The 17,293-nt window shown below is 39.2% G+C and overlaps 1 protein-coding gene across 1 annotated transcript; it reads right to left on the minus strand.

The window, feature by feature from the left end:
• Positions 1 to 1,569: 1,569 nt before the first annotated feature.
• LOC147611927 (uncharacterized) lies at positions 1,570 to 3,303 on the minus strand. The gene has a single exon (XM_086784231.1). The coding sequence runs from the start codon at positions 3,070 to 3,072 to the stop codon at positions 1,771 to 1,773; it is 1,302 nt and encodes a 433-aa protein (XP_086640357.1). The 5' UTR covers positions 3,073 to 3,303; the 3' UTR covers positions 1,570 to 1,770.
• Positions 3,304 to 17,293: the final 13,990 nt, after the last annotated feature.

Genomic DNA, 17,293 nt, shown 5'->3' on the forward strand with positions numbered 1-17,293 from the left:
TAACCTTTTACTTCGTAACTTGTTTGAGGGCAAAATCATCTACATGTCCCGATTAAAATCATGTGCCCTTAGCAGTTTTCATGGCTTGCACTGTATCTTGTAACTCCTTAATAGCTCGATGAACTTAAAGGTTGAAACCAACATGTGCAACAACTCTTGGTTGAGGACTTATAGGAATTTCATCAGATTCTTCTTGTTGCTCATCAGAATTTCTTGCTCCTCGACCGATCTCGTTGACCCTATCTATCATCAAAATTTAGACAATCTTCCATCTCCCCATCTTCTCGGTCGCCTCTATCTTCTTCATTCAAATTTATGGAAGCTCGAGTGCGCATGGCTCCCATTCTTTCCTCCAATTCTTGATTCCTGTCTCAATAAGTCTGATAACTTCCTCTCAAGTTACATGAACACGCAATAATCCTTGTAAAAGCTCGACCTCTTCTTGCCCCAGGTTGACTACTGAATTTGTTTGATGTGCAGCCATCTTGTGATTGTACAGCAAAATTGTAAAACAATTCTCAAAAGAAAGAAATTTCTCAAAACTTACAAAAAAATCACACATACTTCAGAAAACGAAGAGATTTTCAATAAACCATATTCGTTCGCAAATATAAAGTAACAATAATATTCGCCAATACAAAATCTCAAAATCAGAGAGAAAATCACCAACAAAAGATCTAGCCATAGGGCCTTTCTCCGACGCCCGTCCACCCAACCACCACGTTGGACGACGGGTATCCCGGGTATGCCTCTAGTAAATCTCGTCTACTCTAGGTTCTACCAAATGGCTCCTAGGGGGCATAAATCGCATTCTCTGTCCGGCATTCCTGTCTAAGGATATGGCCGGCTCGAATCTCAAAATCTCTCTCTCTCTCTCTCTCTCTCTCTCTCTCTCTCTCTCTCTCTCTCTCTCTCTCTCTCTCTCTCTCTCCTGCACAGAAAATCCTCAAGGCTCTGGAAGAAGCCCAAAAAAAAAAGCCCACGAGAATTAGTAGATTATCATGGACGAAATCGTTCAAAGATAGAAAATCCCTTCTTAAAAAAAACATGAACTCGAACCAAATTAGAGAAGATACGTTTTAAAAAAAAACACTAGAAAAAAGTGGTGTCGGATTCGTTTCGTGAATACAAGCCACTCCATGCGGAATCTCCCAATTATCTGAATACGGACTTTATTCATCCTGTGTGATGAACTAACTTTCTTTAATTCGCCTCTCTGACAAATAAAGTTATCTACACCCTCATGCGAGACCGTTACTGAAAATTAAGGGTCAATTTAGTATCCGGGCCCCGTTTCGGGCACTCGTTCCGGTTATATTTACTATGTAAAACCCCATATAAGTTTTCTTTAGGCTAAACCACTCACTATGACCCTCTTATACATTATCTAACATGGTTAAGTATATAATAGAAACGCGTACAAATAACACCACAAAACATGTATAAAAAATCCCAAAATGGACATATCTAAATTACTAAATTTGTGACCAAAATTAATCTTTTATGTCCTCTAAGTATTTCTTACTTTTCTACATTAAATATAGATGCTAAAAATGGCCGAGTCAAATGGACCCAAAAATACGTACATATGAGTACGTTACATGAAAATAGTGAGATGACAAAGACTAGAGGCATTTGTACAGATGTGGTGGTTGCCATGTGGTGTGATGAAAGGTCCTTTGATGTGGTAGTTGCCATGTGGTGTGATGAAAGGTCCTTTGAAGTATTGAGTGCTAGGTGCCTTCCAAAATAGAAGAAAGGGGGGAAGATTTACAGCCTAAGACGAAGGTCCAAGGACGGGTGGTCATCATGGCCATGGTTTCCACCACCATCCATGGCAGGATTGGATGGTGTATAATTATTTGTGCTTTGAAGCTTAATTGGATTACAATCATGCAAATGCAACACGAGAGGTTTATGTTGCATTAAGGCCAAGGGCGTGGTTAATGTTGGCCGTGTGGCTGCGGTCAATGAAGGGTTGTAAGCTGTTTGTTGCTGATAGCTCCGATTAAGGTGCTTATGGCTAGATGATGGCGCCAGGATTGCACTAGGCGGTGGAGCGGGAGCAGTACTGACACTTACATGAGAAAGATGGTGGTGGTGGTGATGGCCATACATTAATAAACTCGGATAGCCACCACCAACTCCTCCTGCTCCGCCGCCTCCGCCTCCTCCTGCTCCTCCCCCCCAACCTCTGCAACCACCATGCAACTGGCTAGGATTTGGCAATATATGGGCAGCTGCCCTGCTCTTGTTGGCTTGCATCTGTGCTCTCCTGGCTTGTTGCCTCTGCCGCTTGTGAGCATTCTGGTGGCCGCCCAAAGCTTGCGAGCTTGCAAACTTCCTTCGACAGAAATGGCATTCGTACGTGCGGTGGACAAGACTGTTTCCCACGGGCTGATGCTGCTGTCGGCCCGAAGTTGATGCGGAGCACCTGCTCTCTTGATCTGCGCAATCATCATTATTTGGCTGCCTTTCAATGATATAATCTGCACACTCTTTACCAATCTTGAGACGCGAAGGCCCGTCTCCAAGTGCGCCTGATCTCCCTCGCTTTAGCTGATAACCCACGCTGCACTTGCTTAATGATGTACTGTTGTCCTCCAAGCTCGCATCATCGCAAGCATGTGACCCCTCGCCAGCCTCCTTCATAGCTTCTTTCACATCTATCCCAAACAGCTTAAGCACTCTCGTGCGTGTGTTATGATCATTACCCTCCTCCACTGATCGCCCATCTTGAATCCGTTCGCGTGTGTTCCCCTCAACAACACGTGTGTATAGGAGCTGATCACGTGTTACAGGCTCCAGGGCTTCAACTTCCTTGATCTCCTCGCTAATCTGGGCAGCTGCATCTTCCAAGCTGGTGCTTATGGGTGAATGATAAACATAATCTTGAACTAAAACTTCACTAACCTCTTCTGCCATAGCTGGACATGGCTTATGATCCTCTGATAGCTTGCTGTAAGCTTCAATGCAAAACTGATCGGCCTCAAGGTGATCATCATGTGACTTACTTCTGCGTGTGGATGAGCTTGTTGAAGGTTCTAAAGCAGGCTCGTGTGAGATAGACATGGGCCCGAGTTAAGCAACCAGATGAGTGTTTAATGTAGTGGAAAAGGATCATACCACTGTTGTGAAGATCTGTGAAGTATGAGAGATGGGGGGAGGGGGTGGGGTTATGGATGAGGCGAAGAATAATAATGGTAGGGATGCAGCAAAGAAAGGGTGTGACAGAAATGCAAGGCAAAGGGGGGAGTATAAAAGGGTGTGCTAGAGAGGCAAGGCAGTTAAAGGAGGGGGGAGGTGCGAGAGCGCTATTAAAAAAAAGAAGAGCGGGTGGTGATACGAACCAAGGGAAACGAGGCACAGAGGGGAGAGAGAGAGAGAGAGAGAGAGAGAGAGAGAGAGGGGAGGGGGCTGTGTTACAATGTGACACACGGTGGGCATGAGCAGCAAACAAGCACAGGCGACACAGACCCTTTTTTTTTCCACTCTCCACGTGACAACACATGATTCGTAGGCTAGTGCCCAGCTGTCATGCAATCTCTCCTTTACAATATTTCTCCAAAACCCATCGCTCCACGTCATTGCACCACCTCTTTCTGCCACATCAGACTCACGTTCCTCGTGTACCCGTTCCTACGGGCTACGCCTTTCACTAGTAATAGCTCCGTGAAATCTTCCTTATTCTAACACTATAATATAAGAGTAACTTTTGATTTTATTTGATCGAGGGGGGCTACGTCTTTCACTAGGTAAAATCTTCCATATTCTAACACTATAATAAATTTAGATTTATTCGCTTGATTGTTGACATTAAGAGGTTGAGAGAGAGAGAGAGAGAGAGAGGTTGAGAGAGAGAGAGAGAGAGAGAGAGAGAGGTTGAGAGAGAGAGGTTGAGAGAGAGATAGAGAAGAGGTAAGCTCGCCCCTTCCTTCTACACATCAAGAAAGGTCTTCATTTCAATACTTATAATTGCACTCATTCTCTCTAACTTCTTTTGAGAAAATTTATCCTACATGATTTGGTTGAACGCATAGTATTGCACTCATTTTAGTGCTCCAAAAAAATCACCAATTAGTGCATTTTGCATTGATTGAAACTTAAACAAAAAGGTTGAAATTCGATCTTCTCCTTGATAAAACCATGGAGTTTTTACATTTTTAGCTATAAAACCAGCAAATCATAGGATTTTGATTGAAGATAGTTGGTTGCACTTCAACCTTGTCTTTATTCTCCTTGGTGGCTGATGAAATACAAAGAGAAACATCTATAACACCAGCTCCCCTCCTGGCCAAATAGCACTGCTCACCACTCACCCATTTTGGCAAAACTTAGCGATCTTGAAAGCAAAGAAAATGGTGACATTCTTAGATTTCTATAAAGGTGGAAGACCTCAAGGGGGAGGGGACGTTCACACACACCATGTTATTATTATATGAATAAATAAAAAGTCATTATTTCAATATTTATGACCACACTCATTCACAACATTTTTTGTTTAAAAATTTTGAGCTACTAAAATAATGTTGCTAATATCAATAAACAAATATCCTAGTGCTCAATAAAAACCTTTTACTCAACCAAAAAAATAAGGATAAATATCCCTTATATATAGAACTCATCATCACAAATAACAATTCATTCAGATCATATCATTCATATCCTTGACACAATAATGGTTCATTAGACCGAAAAAAAAAATTCTTTCTAAACATTCCTCCACGGGAGTTTCAGTCAAGCAGTTCTCAATTTGTCATCCATTAACTTGATCCACCGGGTCAAGTGTTAACAGTAGCAATTTGACAGCACAATCCACTAATCTCATAGTGATTTGCTAAAGTCATTGTCGTCATTCCAGTGACGAACATCATCACAGGGACTCGTCCCATTCATCCTCATTGTGGCTTTGCTCAGCTTATTACATTTCAACCAAAATTCAAGAATCATCATTTTTCAATCAGAATCCAAATCAACTCATCAGTTCTCAACCAGAATTTTAAAATCATAAGGACAACTCATAACTTGAACCAGTTTTTACATTGTGTATGTACAAAAGATACAAATATTGTTTTTACTAGCACTAAATCATATAGTAAGTAGTGTTGCACTCACAGGATTTGGCAAAACTCAATGACCTTAAAAGCAAAGAAAATGATTATTGGCCTCTATTAGGGTGAAAGACTAATGGTGGGAACATTCTTGGCCCTCTATATTTGGCAAAACTCAATGACCTTAAAAGCAAAGAAAATGATTATTGGCCTCTATTATGGTGAAAGACTAATGGTGGGAACATTCTTGGCCCTCTATATTGGTGTGTCGAAATTTTTGAGTTTCATGCCTAAATCCCCACTTGCCCTTTTTCTCTATTAAAGGTACAACAAAATAAATCCATAAGATTAAGCATCACACACACACACAAAGACGAGTCTTCTAGCATTAAAACTAAGCTGACAGATTAAAATGCTCCATAGAATTGCAAGAGAAGTCACTCACATTAGGAGTGGGACTTAAATTTAAAATCTCACATGAGAAGACGGATAAAGGACATGCTATATATATATATATATATATATATATATATATATATATATATATATATATATATATATATATATATATATATATAGAGAGAGAGAGAGAGAGAGAGAGAGAGAGAGAGAGAGAGAGAATTCAATAACCTACTATGCTAAGTGTTTTGAATATATATTACTCGGTTTACTACAGTCTAGAGGGATATTTTTAAAAAGAGTTTATTTTTATATTGAATTCTCATTTCCATATCTAGCAAAAAACTTGGGCTTATTGCTTAGTCTTTCCTCTTGCAAATGACATGGCTAAACGAACATCACATGAGCTTGGCCACCAAACTTTCATAGGCTAATCAACTAATTTCAAAAGTCGAGCTCCCAACCATAGAAAACTTGCATGTTTTTGGAATTTTTGTAAATAAATATGAAAAACTAAAATTTTAAAATATGAAATATTATGAACTTTTTCATAAATAAATATGAAAATTAAAATTTACAAAATCCTTTGTGTATAAGCTAGCACTATAACTAAAATACTCAAAACTATAGAGATTTCACCCATGATCTTAGCTTTCCACCATTAAGTCTAAGAGTTTTTCATGCACAAGACATTCTCTTAGGAGTACACATATAACATATGTTCATTTAAGGGAAATTCATTGATCCTCTTTACTATGGATCTTCAAATTTTAAATAAGTTTGAGGCTAATAAAAGTACCCCATTATGTATAAGTTTTTATCACATGTTCATTTAAGGGGTATTTCAAACCCACTTTACTACGGATCTTCAAATTTAAAGATAGTGTACACCTTTCATGAGTTTGAGGCTTATAAAATACCCCATTAGGTAGTACAAGTACTTTTAATCATAAATTTATAATCTCTCCTTTCTTTTATCCATGTGTCATCCTTAACTATTAATTGAAAGTACAAATTAAGTAACTTTTTCCATGTGCCTTATGCAAGATTAGTTTATATATTTTGCCACATCATTGATGTCATTTTACTGTCTTTTTTTTCACCAACCATGTCCGAAATGCCTTTTATTTTAGCGATGCCTTTCTAGCATGTCAAATTTAGATGGTCACAGTACACCTCCTTTCTCATATATCTTTTGTAAGACTAAGTTTAATTTTTATAGCCACATCAATCTACTTTCGTTTTTTTTAAACCAACCATGTCCCACCAATGCCTTTCTACTATATCAAAGCTAGACTGTCACACCATTCCATGTTTAACTCAACTCCACCACTTGATCACGTTTTAAAAGAGCTATGCTCTTATTCTACGCGTTAGCAAAGATGATTTGCCACATAGGAGAAGCTAGTATTTGCACAAATGCATTTATGCCTAGAGACAACTTCGTTCAAAATCAAACTCTCCTTTCATTTGGTCACATAACCCATCATGAAACCTAGTGCGTTTGTTAAATCTTTTGAAAATCTTGCCTTGTAGGTGGGCTTTAAGCGTCACTTAAGGTTCAAGAGTTCAACTTTTTCAAAAACATCATGGGGTTTGCATGAATAAGAGTAATGTGTAAACTACTTCCACTAACATTTTGTGAATAAATCAAACCTAAGACCCTCTCACTTCATCTAGCTACCCATTTTATTTCGTTTCAAGTTTAATCCTTTCAAGGAGTGGTGCTTCAAACGCACTCAAAAATTTAAAAAAGTTATGTCTCCATTTGAACTCGAGCACAACTAGACTTTGCTTTATCAAAGCAAGTTTGTCTACAAGCACCATGACTTTTGGAAGGGGATTAATGCTACTTGGGATTGTAGCCTTAGTATGGTCCAAGGTTTTGGAAGGGGATCAAGATACTACTTGGGATTGTAACTTTAGTGTGGTCTAAGATAAACTTCATGAAAGCTATTGTCAAGTATTCCAAATTTTTCAAACTAGTATGTGGAAATCTTTTTGGAACTTGGAATTAGTTGGAGGAACCATGAATTGAATGGATAGATTATTCAAAGGTCCATGTCTTATTCAAAGTTCCACGTCTTCATGGTAATCTAGTAATGCATAGAAAAACTAATACTATAGAACACCACTCGCAACACCTATAATTGATAACTCCACTCCTACAACACCAACAACTAGAATAAAAAGAAAAAAATGATTGATAACTCCACTCCTACAACATCAACAACTAGAATAAAAAGAAAAAAAATGAAGGCATTATCCTTTTTTTTTGGGAACACAATTATAATTATATTTATAACCATGTTGAGGGGGAGGCTTTATTAGAGTTGTTTGTACTAGGTGGTGGCCTGAGGCTTGCTTTTGACGGCCGTCATGCTCGTTTTTGGGCATTTTCGGCGTGAAAAACTTGAGAAAATTCTACACTAGAATTGTAAAAAACGTTTGATTTTTGCTTGATTGGAGTAAATTTTGAAGGGCAAAAAGCAACCCTAGTGGACCATGTAGTGGTGTGTTGTAGCTTCTAGAATCTAGATTTTATTACTTCAATTAGATAAGCACAGTTTTTTCCTTGGCATTATTTATAGCTCCCAACATAATAAATAATAGGAATAGTGGAATGAAACACGTGGAATACGATGGGCGGCTGGAGGTTGGACCGTTGGTGATCCGGCGCATGCAAATTTGCCACGTGGTAATTTGTGTAGGGTTGGAATATAATTCACGCGTGATGCACGAGGCCGCGGAGGCACGATAGGCAAATATTCGTATTATTATTTGCAGTTTTTTTTTTCCTGCGATTTGTGCACGCAGGGAATTTTATACGACTAATACAATAAATTATTTATTTATTTATAGATATAGAATACATATATATATATGATCTGTTGTGCAGATTTGTGAGTACTGAGCGGCTGGAATCTCAGTCTTGAGGCTCGCTCGCACAAAAGGTTGGCAAACGATATATATAAGTACAAATAAATACATAAAATAATATACATGGATGATGCCTGCCCACCATGATCCATCCTGCAGTTTTATTAAGTACTAAGCTAGCCTGCTTGCGTATCTCGAGCCTCCCACAATGCAGACACATGTGGCTCGTAAAGCTTTCCGCCGCGCAGCAGGAAAAAAAAAAAAGGCACGCGCGGCACGTACGCCTGATGATTCCGACAACTGTCCGGCACCGGGCCGGCAGCTGTCGGTCGCTGTGAGATGCCGGCGATGCAAAACTTCTAGCTCTCTCTCGCGCCGATTATTCTACGTGTGCACTCTTCCACGTGCCCCGTGCGCTGACTCGCCGAGATTCTTCACTAGAGTCGAGACTTCTTCTCCACGTGTATGTGCTTTTCCCACGCATCTAGCTCGAAAAAAAAACAACGCTTTTTTCAACCCCTTAAAATTAAACGCAATGCTAAATCCTGACCGGGATTTCGGCCTACAAAAATCTCTAAAAACCATACTAATTCTGGGATTTCTAACTAAAACATCTCAATTTCATCCCTTAACTATAAAGACAATGCTGAATTCCAACCGAGATTTTTAAATTTCAGCCGAGAAAATTACACCACAAACCGGGTTATGTGAGCACTAGCCCAAATCACTATATTATTGGAAGTACACAATAGTAATACACCTTGGAGCCCTCAAAACGTTCACATTTCAAAGCAGTGCTCGAAAAAAACGTTTTTTCAACCCTTAAAATTAAACACAATGCTAAAACCTAACCGGGATTTAGACCTCAAAAAACTCTGAAAACCATACTAATTTTGGGATTTATAACTAAAACATATAAATTTCATCCCTTAAAATTAAAGACAATGCTGAATTCCAATCGGGATTTTTAAATTTCAGTCAAGAAAATTACACTACAAACCGGATTATGTGAGCACTGTTTCAAAGGTGAAGCACTAGCTAAGAGGCTCTTCCCATGTGGTACCAAATCAAAGTCAAAGCTGCCAACAACTGCACCAATTCTTATATCACTATGAAGGCCTAAAGTATCTAGTTATAGAGCACTCGACGAAGGAGATGTTGATAATGCATGGAAATGAGGACAAAAATCCTTTAAGGAACAAGATGTTGATAATGAGCAGTAAGGATGTCCTATTGCACCGATACAAGTGATAAAAGTACATCACCTTGCACTCCACTTTGCCTCATCTAGGTATAGTTCAAATTGGACAAGATCGTTTCAACACTATAGTTGAAGTGCAGTTAGATGGTTGTGTAAGAATGCTCAAGAGGAATTGTTAAGTGGTCTTGGGAAGGGACTCTCAAGGTTTTCACTAGTACACAGGTGGTTGCAAGCTAAGGGTGTCCACTTCTGGCTCTCTCCAAACAAAATGGGACACCACAACACCAAAGAAAAACTCCAATGAGACAATGGCCCTCTATACTTTGAATAGCATACATGGTAAAACTTGAAGATATGGCTACATCATTGAGGTATGGTCACACTACCAGATGAAACTCAGCATGATTTTGATCTAAGGTTTTAAATTTTTTTGGATCTAAGCATGTTTTTTATCTAAGTTTTTTTTTACGAGTGAGCTGCTCTATACTACACCTTTCTCCAAATTTTCTTTTTCCCACTTTAGGGGTCTTCTACACTACACCTAATTCCAAAAAAAAAGGTGCTCTACACTACACCTTTCTCCAAATTTGTTTTTTCACTCTTTAGGGTCTTATTTTGTTACCAAAGAAGTAAATGCTAGAGTTTTTAATGCTTCTCTTATCATGAATCAAATCTAACCAAAGTGTATTTGTGTGATGAAGTTCAAGTCATAATAAGAAGATAAAAATGGTGGGAATTAATTGTAGATTTCTAAGTGTAAAAATTCTCCAAAGCTAGCCACTTAATAGGACATCAAGTTTCTCATGACATTTTATATGTAACATGTTACCAACCTACTGTAAAGAACTACTCCTCCTTTTTTGCAAAAAAGGGTTTTTATAACTTTGCTACTGTTTTTTCCCCTCTTTTTCTCCCAATATTGGGCTTTGGAACCGTGAGGCACTACAAGGTTGAGGGGCTCATAATAATGACTTAAGGTTGACAAACTTATTAATATAATACTGTTTTTTGTGTCACATAGTGACACATTTCATATTATATACTATTATTATATGCCACATCGTGATTTATATATGGTAGCTCTCTTTCTCTCTCTAATAGCTCACACACACACACACACACACACATTAACAATTTTGTGCTAATCGACCATATACCACTGGTACATGATCCTCTCCATGCCGTGAGAGAGCTCTGTACATAGCCACGTATATCCATGCTTAGTGGCATCTTAAATCTCATCAATAGTCAGAGCATGAGCATAATATGCAGTCTACATTTTTTTAAAACAATACACTTGTTAATTTTATAAATATGACTTTATTTTAGTACTAAGTATATATATAAACAATACACTTGGAAGGAATCACACAATTCCAAACAATACACTTGTTGTTAATTTTATAAATATGACTTTATTTTAGTACTAAGTATATATATAAACTTGGAAGGAATCACCCAATTCCAAACACCAACGGGATATTACAGAGCTTCATTTCGAAATGTTTTCACTTCAAATAACAAGTTATAGAGACTAAATCCTATGATTGGCATAACTTCTTGCAGGTTGAGTACAATGAAGCACTAAGTCAAACCTACATTTCTTGTTTTCTTGAGATAATGAAAGATATAACTAACATTTTAGGCATTGAGGAAGTTCAGAATGCATGCGATGAAGTGGGCATAAGCACAAAAGGATACCAGGCTCTCCATCAATTATTGCAAGATACACTTCGCAAACAAGGCATCACACGAAATATTTTTCCTGCCCCAAGAAGATTAAGATTAGCAAAGAGGACATGCAATGAAGATGTGCAACGTAAGATTGGAGAGTACCATTGCGCCAATGATGTGCTGACCATTAGAGCTTCGGGAAAAAAAGCAAGGCAACAATGGTAATATTGTGGTTCCTTTTACAACGAGTTCAACAATATATTTGTTGATCTACAACGTCTTCAGAAAGTTATGATCTTATTCTATGGATTACCTAATAATTGTAAGTAATTTTTATCTCTTGCAAAGTAGTTGAAAAAGTCTATAAAGAATCAAAGCTTCTTTAATTTTGTTTGTCATGCAAGGTGACAAAGGTAGCTTTGTGTTGAAAATGGATGAATGTCAGATTGTGAAAGGAAAGAGGATAGAGCCAATGAGTATCACACTCATGAATGAGGCTATGGCATATGCAAAAAGTTCAGAGTTATCGTCTTTTCTCAGTGAAGACACATTTGAGGGGAAGATCAACCAAACTCCTGATAGGGATAGGATTTGCAAGCTAGACCTTCCCTCATATAGTGTCCAATCTGAGAAAGAGATATGGTGGCTTGGGGCCTTTGAAGTACCAAAAGAGACACATGAATTTCTCGCTTGGATGTTTAATAGGATACCCTGGATTACCACTGTCATATCAAAGCATAGATTCAGGGAGAAAAACTTGAGGTAGAGGGCAAGGGCACTTATACAGTAGATTGGCATTTGGGGGGTGACTTGAAGACAATAAAGTGCTTGCTTGGGCGTCCAGAAGGTGCCAACACCCCAAATCCTTGTCCGTGGTGCATGAGAATGGTGAGGAAAAACAAACAAAAGTCGGGAAAGAAGAGGATGCTTGAGAATCAAGATATTGAGCAGCACGACCCCATGGACGATGTTGCTGGCAACAATTGGGTTGGAGGTGTCTTGTCTGCCAACATGCTAGCTATGCCAAACAGGCATTTGAGAGACCCAAAATGGAATCCTATAATTCCATTTGACCTGAAGAATGTCCACTTCTGTACATTGCATACATTCATGCGTGTGTTTGACCGTTTGCTCAAGTGTCACATAGATTATGCATTTACCATGCAAGGCAAAGAACGACAAGAATAAGCTCTTCATAAAGTAGAGCAACTACTCAACTCAATTGGGTTCCATGGTGGCAATGTGCAGATTACTATTAACAAAGACCTCTGGCATGAATCATGAGGTTGCACAACAAGTGTCCATGAGTGGAAATAAAGTAAGACGTTTTTTGGAGAAGCCAGAAAATGCCAAGGACTCAACCAAGCCTTGGAACTTGTGGAAGGCTTTATGCAAATGTACAACATTTGACTGCACCAATTTAAGCCTTGTAATTCTACGTGAGAAGGTTTGGTTAGACTTCAATAAGATGGTGAAACTTTTGACAAAAAGCAGGACAACCACAAAGGAGCAACAAAAATTTCAAGACGAGCTTTCTAATTTTACGAAGTCCATGGTTGATACATGTAGTGAAACCAACATTACGCACTACATGGTAAACACATTTGCTCCTTCCTACTGGATATTAAGAAACGAGTATGAATAACTACTGACTCTTAATTTTTTGCAGCACATTCTTTATGCTCATGGTGCATACTTCATGAATGAGTATGGTTCTCTGGACATGTGAAACACACAAGGAATGGAGAAATCTCACTATCAAGCTAGAGGAGTATATTTTAAAAACACCCGGCATGGAGGAGGGAAGATTCGTACAAATTACCTCAAGGAGATGTTTAACTGGTTTTACAGATACACTTTTGGGCAAAAAATATCCATAGAAAGGGCACGTATGAGTAATCTAGCAAGGGCAGCACGAAATAATGCCAAACAGAGAAGATCACTAAAGTGGAAAGCTGGCATAGGACCAGCACGTCATGCACATGGAGATCTTCACAAAGACGCATAGGAAGAATTTGGAAGTAGAAACAGCACTTTGAAATTGAAAGTATTTGGAATAAAGTAAACATTTTCGACTTAGGAAGTAAACATTTAGAAGAAAGTTGTAAAGCTTTTTGACTTAAGAATAAAAAATAATTGCACCATTCCATTATATTGAAGATTTACAGTGAAAATATTTACAACGAAAGTAAACATTTAGAAGAAAGTTGTAAAGCTTTTTGACTTAAAAATAAAAAATAATTGCACCATTCCATTGTATTGAAGATTTACAGTGAAAATATTTACAACGAAAAGAGCTAATTGCTCTTGAGTCTCTTCTCTTCTTGCTCCCCCTCTTCGGTAGGCATTTTCCCTCTATAATGCAAAAACCTCTTATGACTATAGCCCTTGAGTGACTTTACATCCTCCACTCCTGCACCTAGGACATAGCTTGAATAACATAGAAAATAACCTGCTCGAGATGGCCAAAAACCAGGGCCGTATCCAAAGATATGGATGGCAGCACACTTCTCTATAAGCATGACTTTATGTATATTATAAGGTATAAATGCATACCCTGTATACCTAGCTAGGGCTTTCAGTGTAAGGAGTGGAATCTCTGCATCCCTGGAGTACTTGCTATGATATATAATAAATATATTTTTGTCGATAGAAGAGACGTAGTGTGCAAGAGTGGCATCTTGCGCAACTCTTGCACGACCAGCACCACCTTGTCCAAGAAATCCATCGGCGCTGTCAAGCTCTATCTGCATTGACACAAAGAACCAGGAGGGAACAAACTAAAGTAAGAAATAATTCAAACAGACTGAAGCAATAAGAATTAAACCAAACAAACTAAAGAAATAATTAATTCAGGTAACAGAAGCAATAATGGTTCTCATCCTCCTCCAACTTCGCTGCATCCCAAAGGTTGATGGAGCCCTCTTCATTTTCTTGGTCAAGTTCGGGAACAGGTTCCTTACCAAACTCAGAAATGCCCATATCCTACTGAAGGGCTTGAAATTCTTCCTCTGAAGGAAGAGAAGCTTCATTCTCCTTGGCTTTTTAAAAGCACAAGGACATTGCTTCTAGGGCCTCTAAGAAGTTTTCTATCACTTCTGTGTCCAATGCGATAAATTCATCCTTATGATCATTCTCTACATCGAGAACACCGGGTGCGGCTTCACAATCGTCTGCTATTATAGCAAGACAGTAATCCTCCCTAAAATTGTAGAGTTTTTTAAATGTGGGAGAGGAGGAGGTAATACTTCCCATTAATTAGGAAGGATAATAGCCTAGGCATGACAAAATTGAACGTCAATCGCTCCCCATGGACGGATGACATTCCTTCATCAATGATGGTGGAGGCCTTAAACTCTGCCACATCAAAATTTGTGCTGAGAAGTTCCTCCTCCTTCTCGGTCACAAGGTCTAGGACCTCTTCTTCTACAGTCTGAGCACTTGAAATAAAGGACTATGGTGATTTATCAGTCCTTCCTTTGAGCTCCTCTTTTGTGTAATCCTCCTTATCAGCATGAAGAAAGAGATAGGCAACAAACCCAAAATGATATTCTAGCAACCTGCATTTCCTGCCATGCACTGGGCACATGTCAACACAAATCTTGATACGTTGATCATCTGAGTAAGTGTCCCACCTCTTCGACATGCTTGAATTGACATGCTTGAATTCTAAGACGAGGTGACTGCTGCGAGGCTTGACATGTGGACATATGTAATGGACCCATAAGAGACGGTCCCTCCGCCGACCAACCTACAATAGTCTGTCCACTCTCTCTTTAGGGATGTCCTTGCCATGTCCTTGATAATCTCCTCCAGACTGAAAGGAACGTTGAACATAGGCTCTATATGGCAAAGGGATTTCTCCTGCCCAACCCTCCTCAGCAGCAGATCAAAGAGATGCTCTATGTGGCGCTAGGCTCGTCCTTAATCTCCTCTAGCAATAAATCATCCACATCATCTGCAACATTGTACAAGTGAGAACCCTTAACCTCCATCGCTTCTCTGATCCGGGGAAGATGAGGAGAAGTCGAAAGAAATGAACACAAATTGGAGCCTTTCTTAAGTAACTGGAGAAGCGACAGCTGTTAGTAATAGTAGTGGGAGTAATTAATCCAAATGAATAATAAGATATTCTACCACTTCCTCCATATTTTGCACCCTCCCTGCCAAAAAGGCTCGAAACACTAGTTCCATTGATAATTCTAACTCCCTAGAAATAAGGAGCAAGGTCCTCATCAGACCACCTCGACAGGTCAATGAGGATAGTTGATACTACCAAAGGATCACAAATATATACTTACTTTGCCTGGTCTGGCAAAATCTCTTTCAACAGTACCCTGCAGATTGAATTAAAAACATTAGGAAAGGGAAAAAGAAATCAAAATAAGAAAGCATTCAAAAAAAGGCGAATACACACCTTAAACAAGTAAGCACAATACTGTCATTGATCTCTCTATTCTTTTCAACGAGCATATAAACATCCGTTGGAGCGATATGGAGGTACTCCTCCTGCTCGACGCTGTACGAGACATTACATATAATCTAACCAGGAACTGCCTTAAGTCAGTCGTTATTCTCTCCCTCCAACTTTAGAAGGTTTTCTGCCAAATCATCCCTATTGACATTCTCTTCTAATAATGTCTCCTTTCCCTTCAGAGATGTGCCCCCTTTACAAGCCCCTTAAGCCCTTATGGACCTGGTGTTGTCACCTCTTCAATAACCACCTTGTCAGAAGCCCTGTTCCTCTTCAAAGCAGGAGGAATGGAGAGGATTTTTGCTGCCTTCCTATCCCTGAATGGTAGAGGTCGCATGAACTTATCATAACTATACCTAACTCTGCTTACTAATGTCATGTCCTTGTCTATTAGTGTGACCCTCCTGGCATGGGCAGCACAAACGTTACTATCATTTAATAAGTCTATAAGGAAGTCCTTGCATGACTCTTAAAGACATGCGACGGCGCTACTCTGCCATTTAAAGTAACCTTTCCACTTTATTCTGTCACTTATGGATTTGACAATCCTCAAGAAAGGAGCTTTGGGGATGAGGAGATTGACAGCCGCTTGCGCCTTCCTTATCTCCACAAACATTTTTCTTTGCCTTGCAAAGTGACCCTGGCCTTTGAAATGTTCTTGCCTACTGGTGGTGGGTTTGACATCAGGAAGCATAGGTTCACTTAAGACATCCTTTGGAATGTTCCTACTGGTGCTGGGTTTGACATCAGGAAGCATAGGTTCACTTACGTCCTTTGGAATTTTCTCTAGAATATCTGGAACTGAAACTGGATTCGGCATTGGATCTGGCTCTGGCACTGAAACTCTCCGCGGACGGTTTGTTTTGTGCGCGCCATTACAACACTAGAAAAGAGAAGGCATAGTAATTAGCCAAGTCACACGACCACCATCCACTGCACAATAAGGGGAATCCAAATCTGGACCATCGTTCTTTTCGCACGGTGAACGAAATAAGAACTTATAAATATAATTTTCAGACCCGTCCCACAGAGCAATATTTCAATTCGAAAACATGGAGAATAGATATATTGCACGATGAACGAAACAAGAACTTATCAATAAAATTTTCAGACCCGTCCCCACGGAGCGATATTTCAATTCGAAAACATGGAGAATAGATATATCGCACAGTGAATGAAATCTCTTATCAATAAAATTCACCCAACCGTCCACGGAGCGATATGTCGATTCGATTTCACATGGAGAATAGCCATATCGCACCGTGAACAAAATCAACGAAAGAAAAGGGGAAGAGAGAACTTATCAATAAAATTCACCCAACCGTCCACCACCACGAGCGATAAGTTGTCTAGTCTTTTGTAAGGGGGATGCATCTCATGTTGAGATAATTGGCTCTAGTTATACAGTCCTACATTGTTTCACCTTCCTCTTGTTTAAGGTTATAGATATGTGCGATGGGGCTCCATTTGGCTCCACAAGGTGAGAACCCCACAATGCATATGTGTCTCAATACTTCGACTAATCTTTTCATGTGGGTTTAGAGACCTAAACCACTCACCTACTTCAAGGCAAAGTCTGAATGAATTGATCTTGGTGGGATCATCAATCCTTCC

Source organism: Cibotium barometz, chromosome 46 (genome assembly GCF_041138505.1).
Source record: "Cibotium barometz isolate CiBa-2024 chromosome 46, ASM4113850v1, whole genome shotgun sequence".
Classification (NCBI taxonomy): domain Eukaryota; kingdom Viridiplantae; phylum Streptophyta; class Polypodiopsida; order Cyatheales; family Cibotiaceae; genus Cibotium; species Cibotium barometz.

Bases quoted from the DNA above. Each gene is read 5' to 3' on its own strand.
- LOC147611927 (XM_086784231.1), bottom strand. From the start codon at position 3,072: ATGTCTATCTCACACGAGCCTGCTTTAGAACCTTCAACAAGCTCATCC.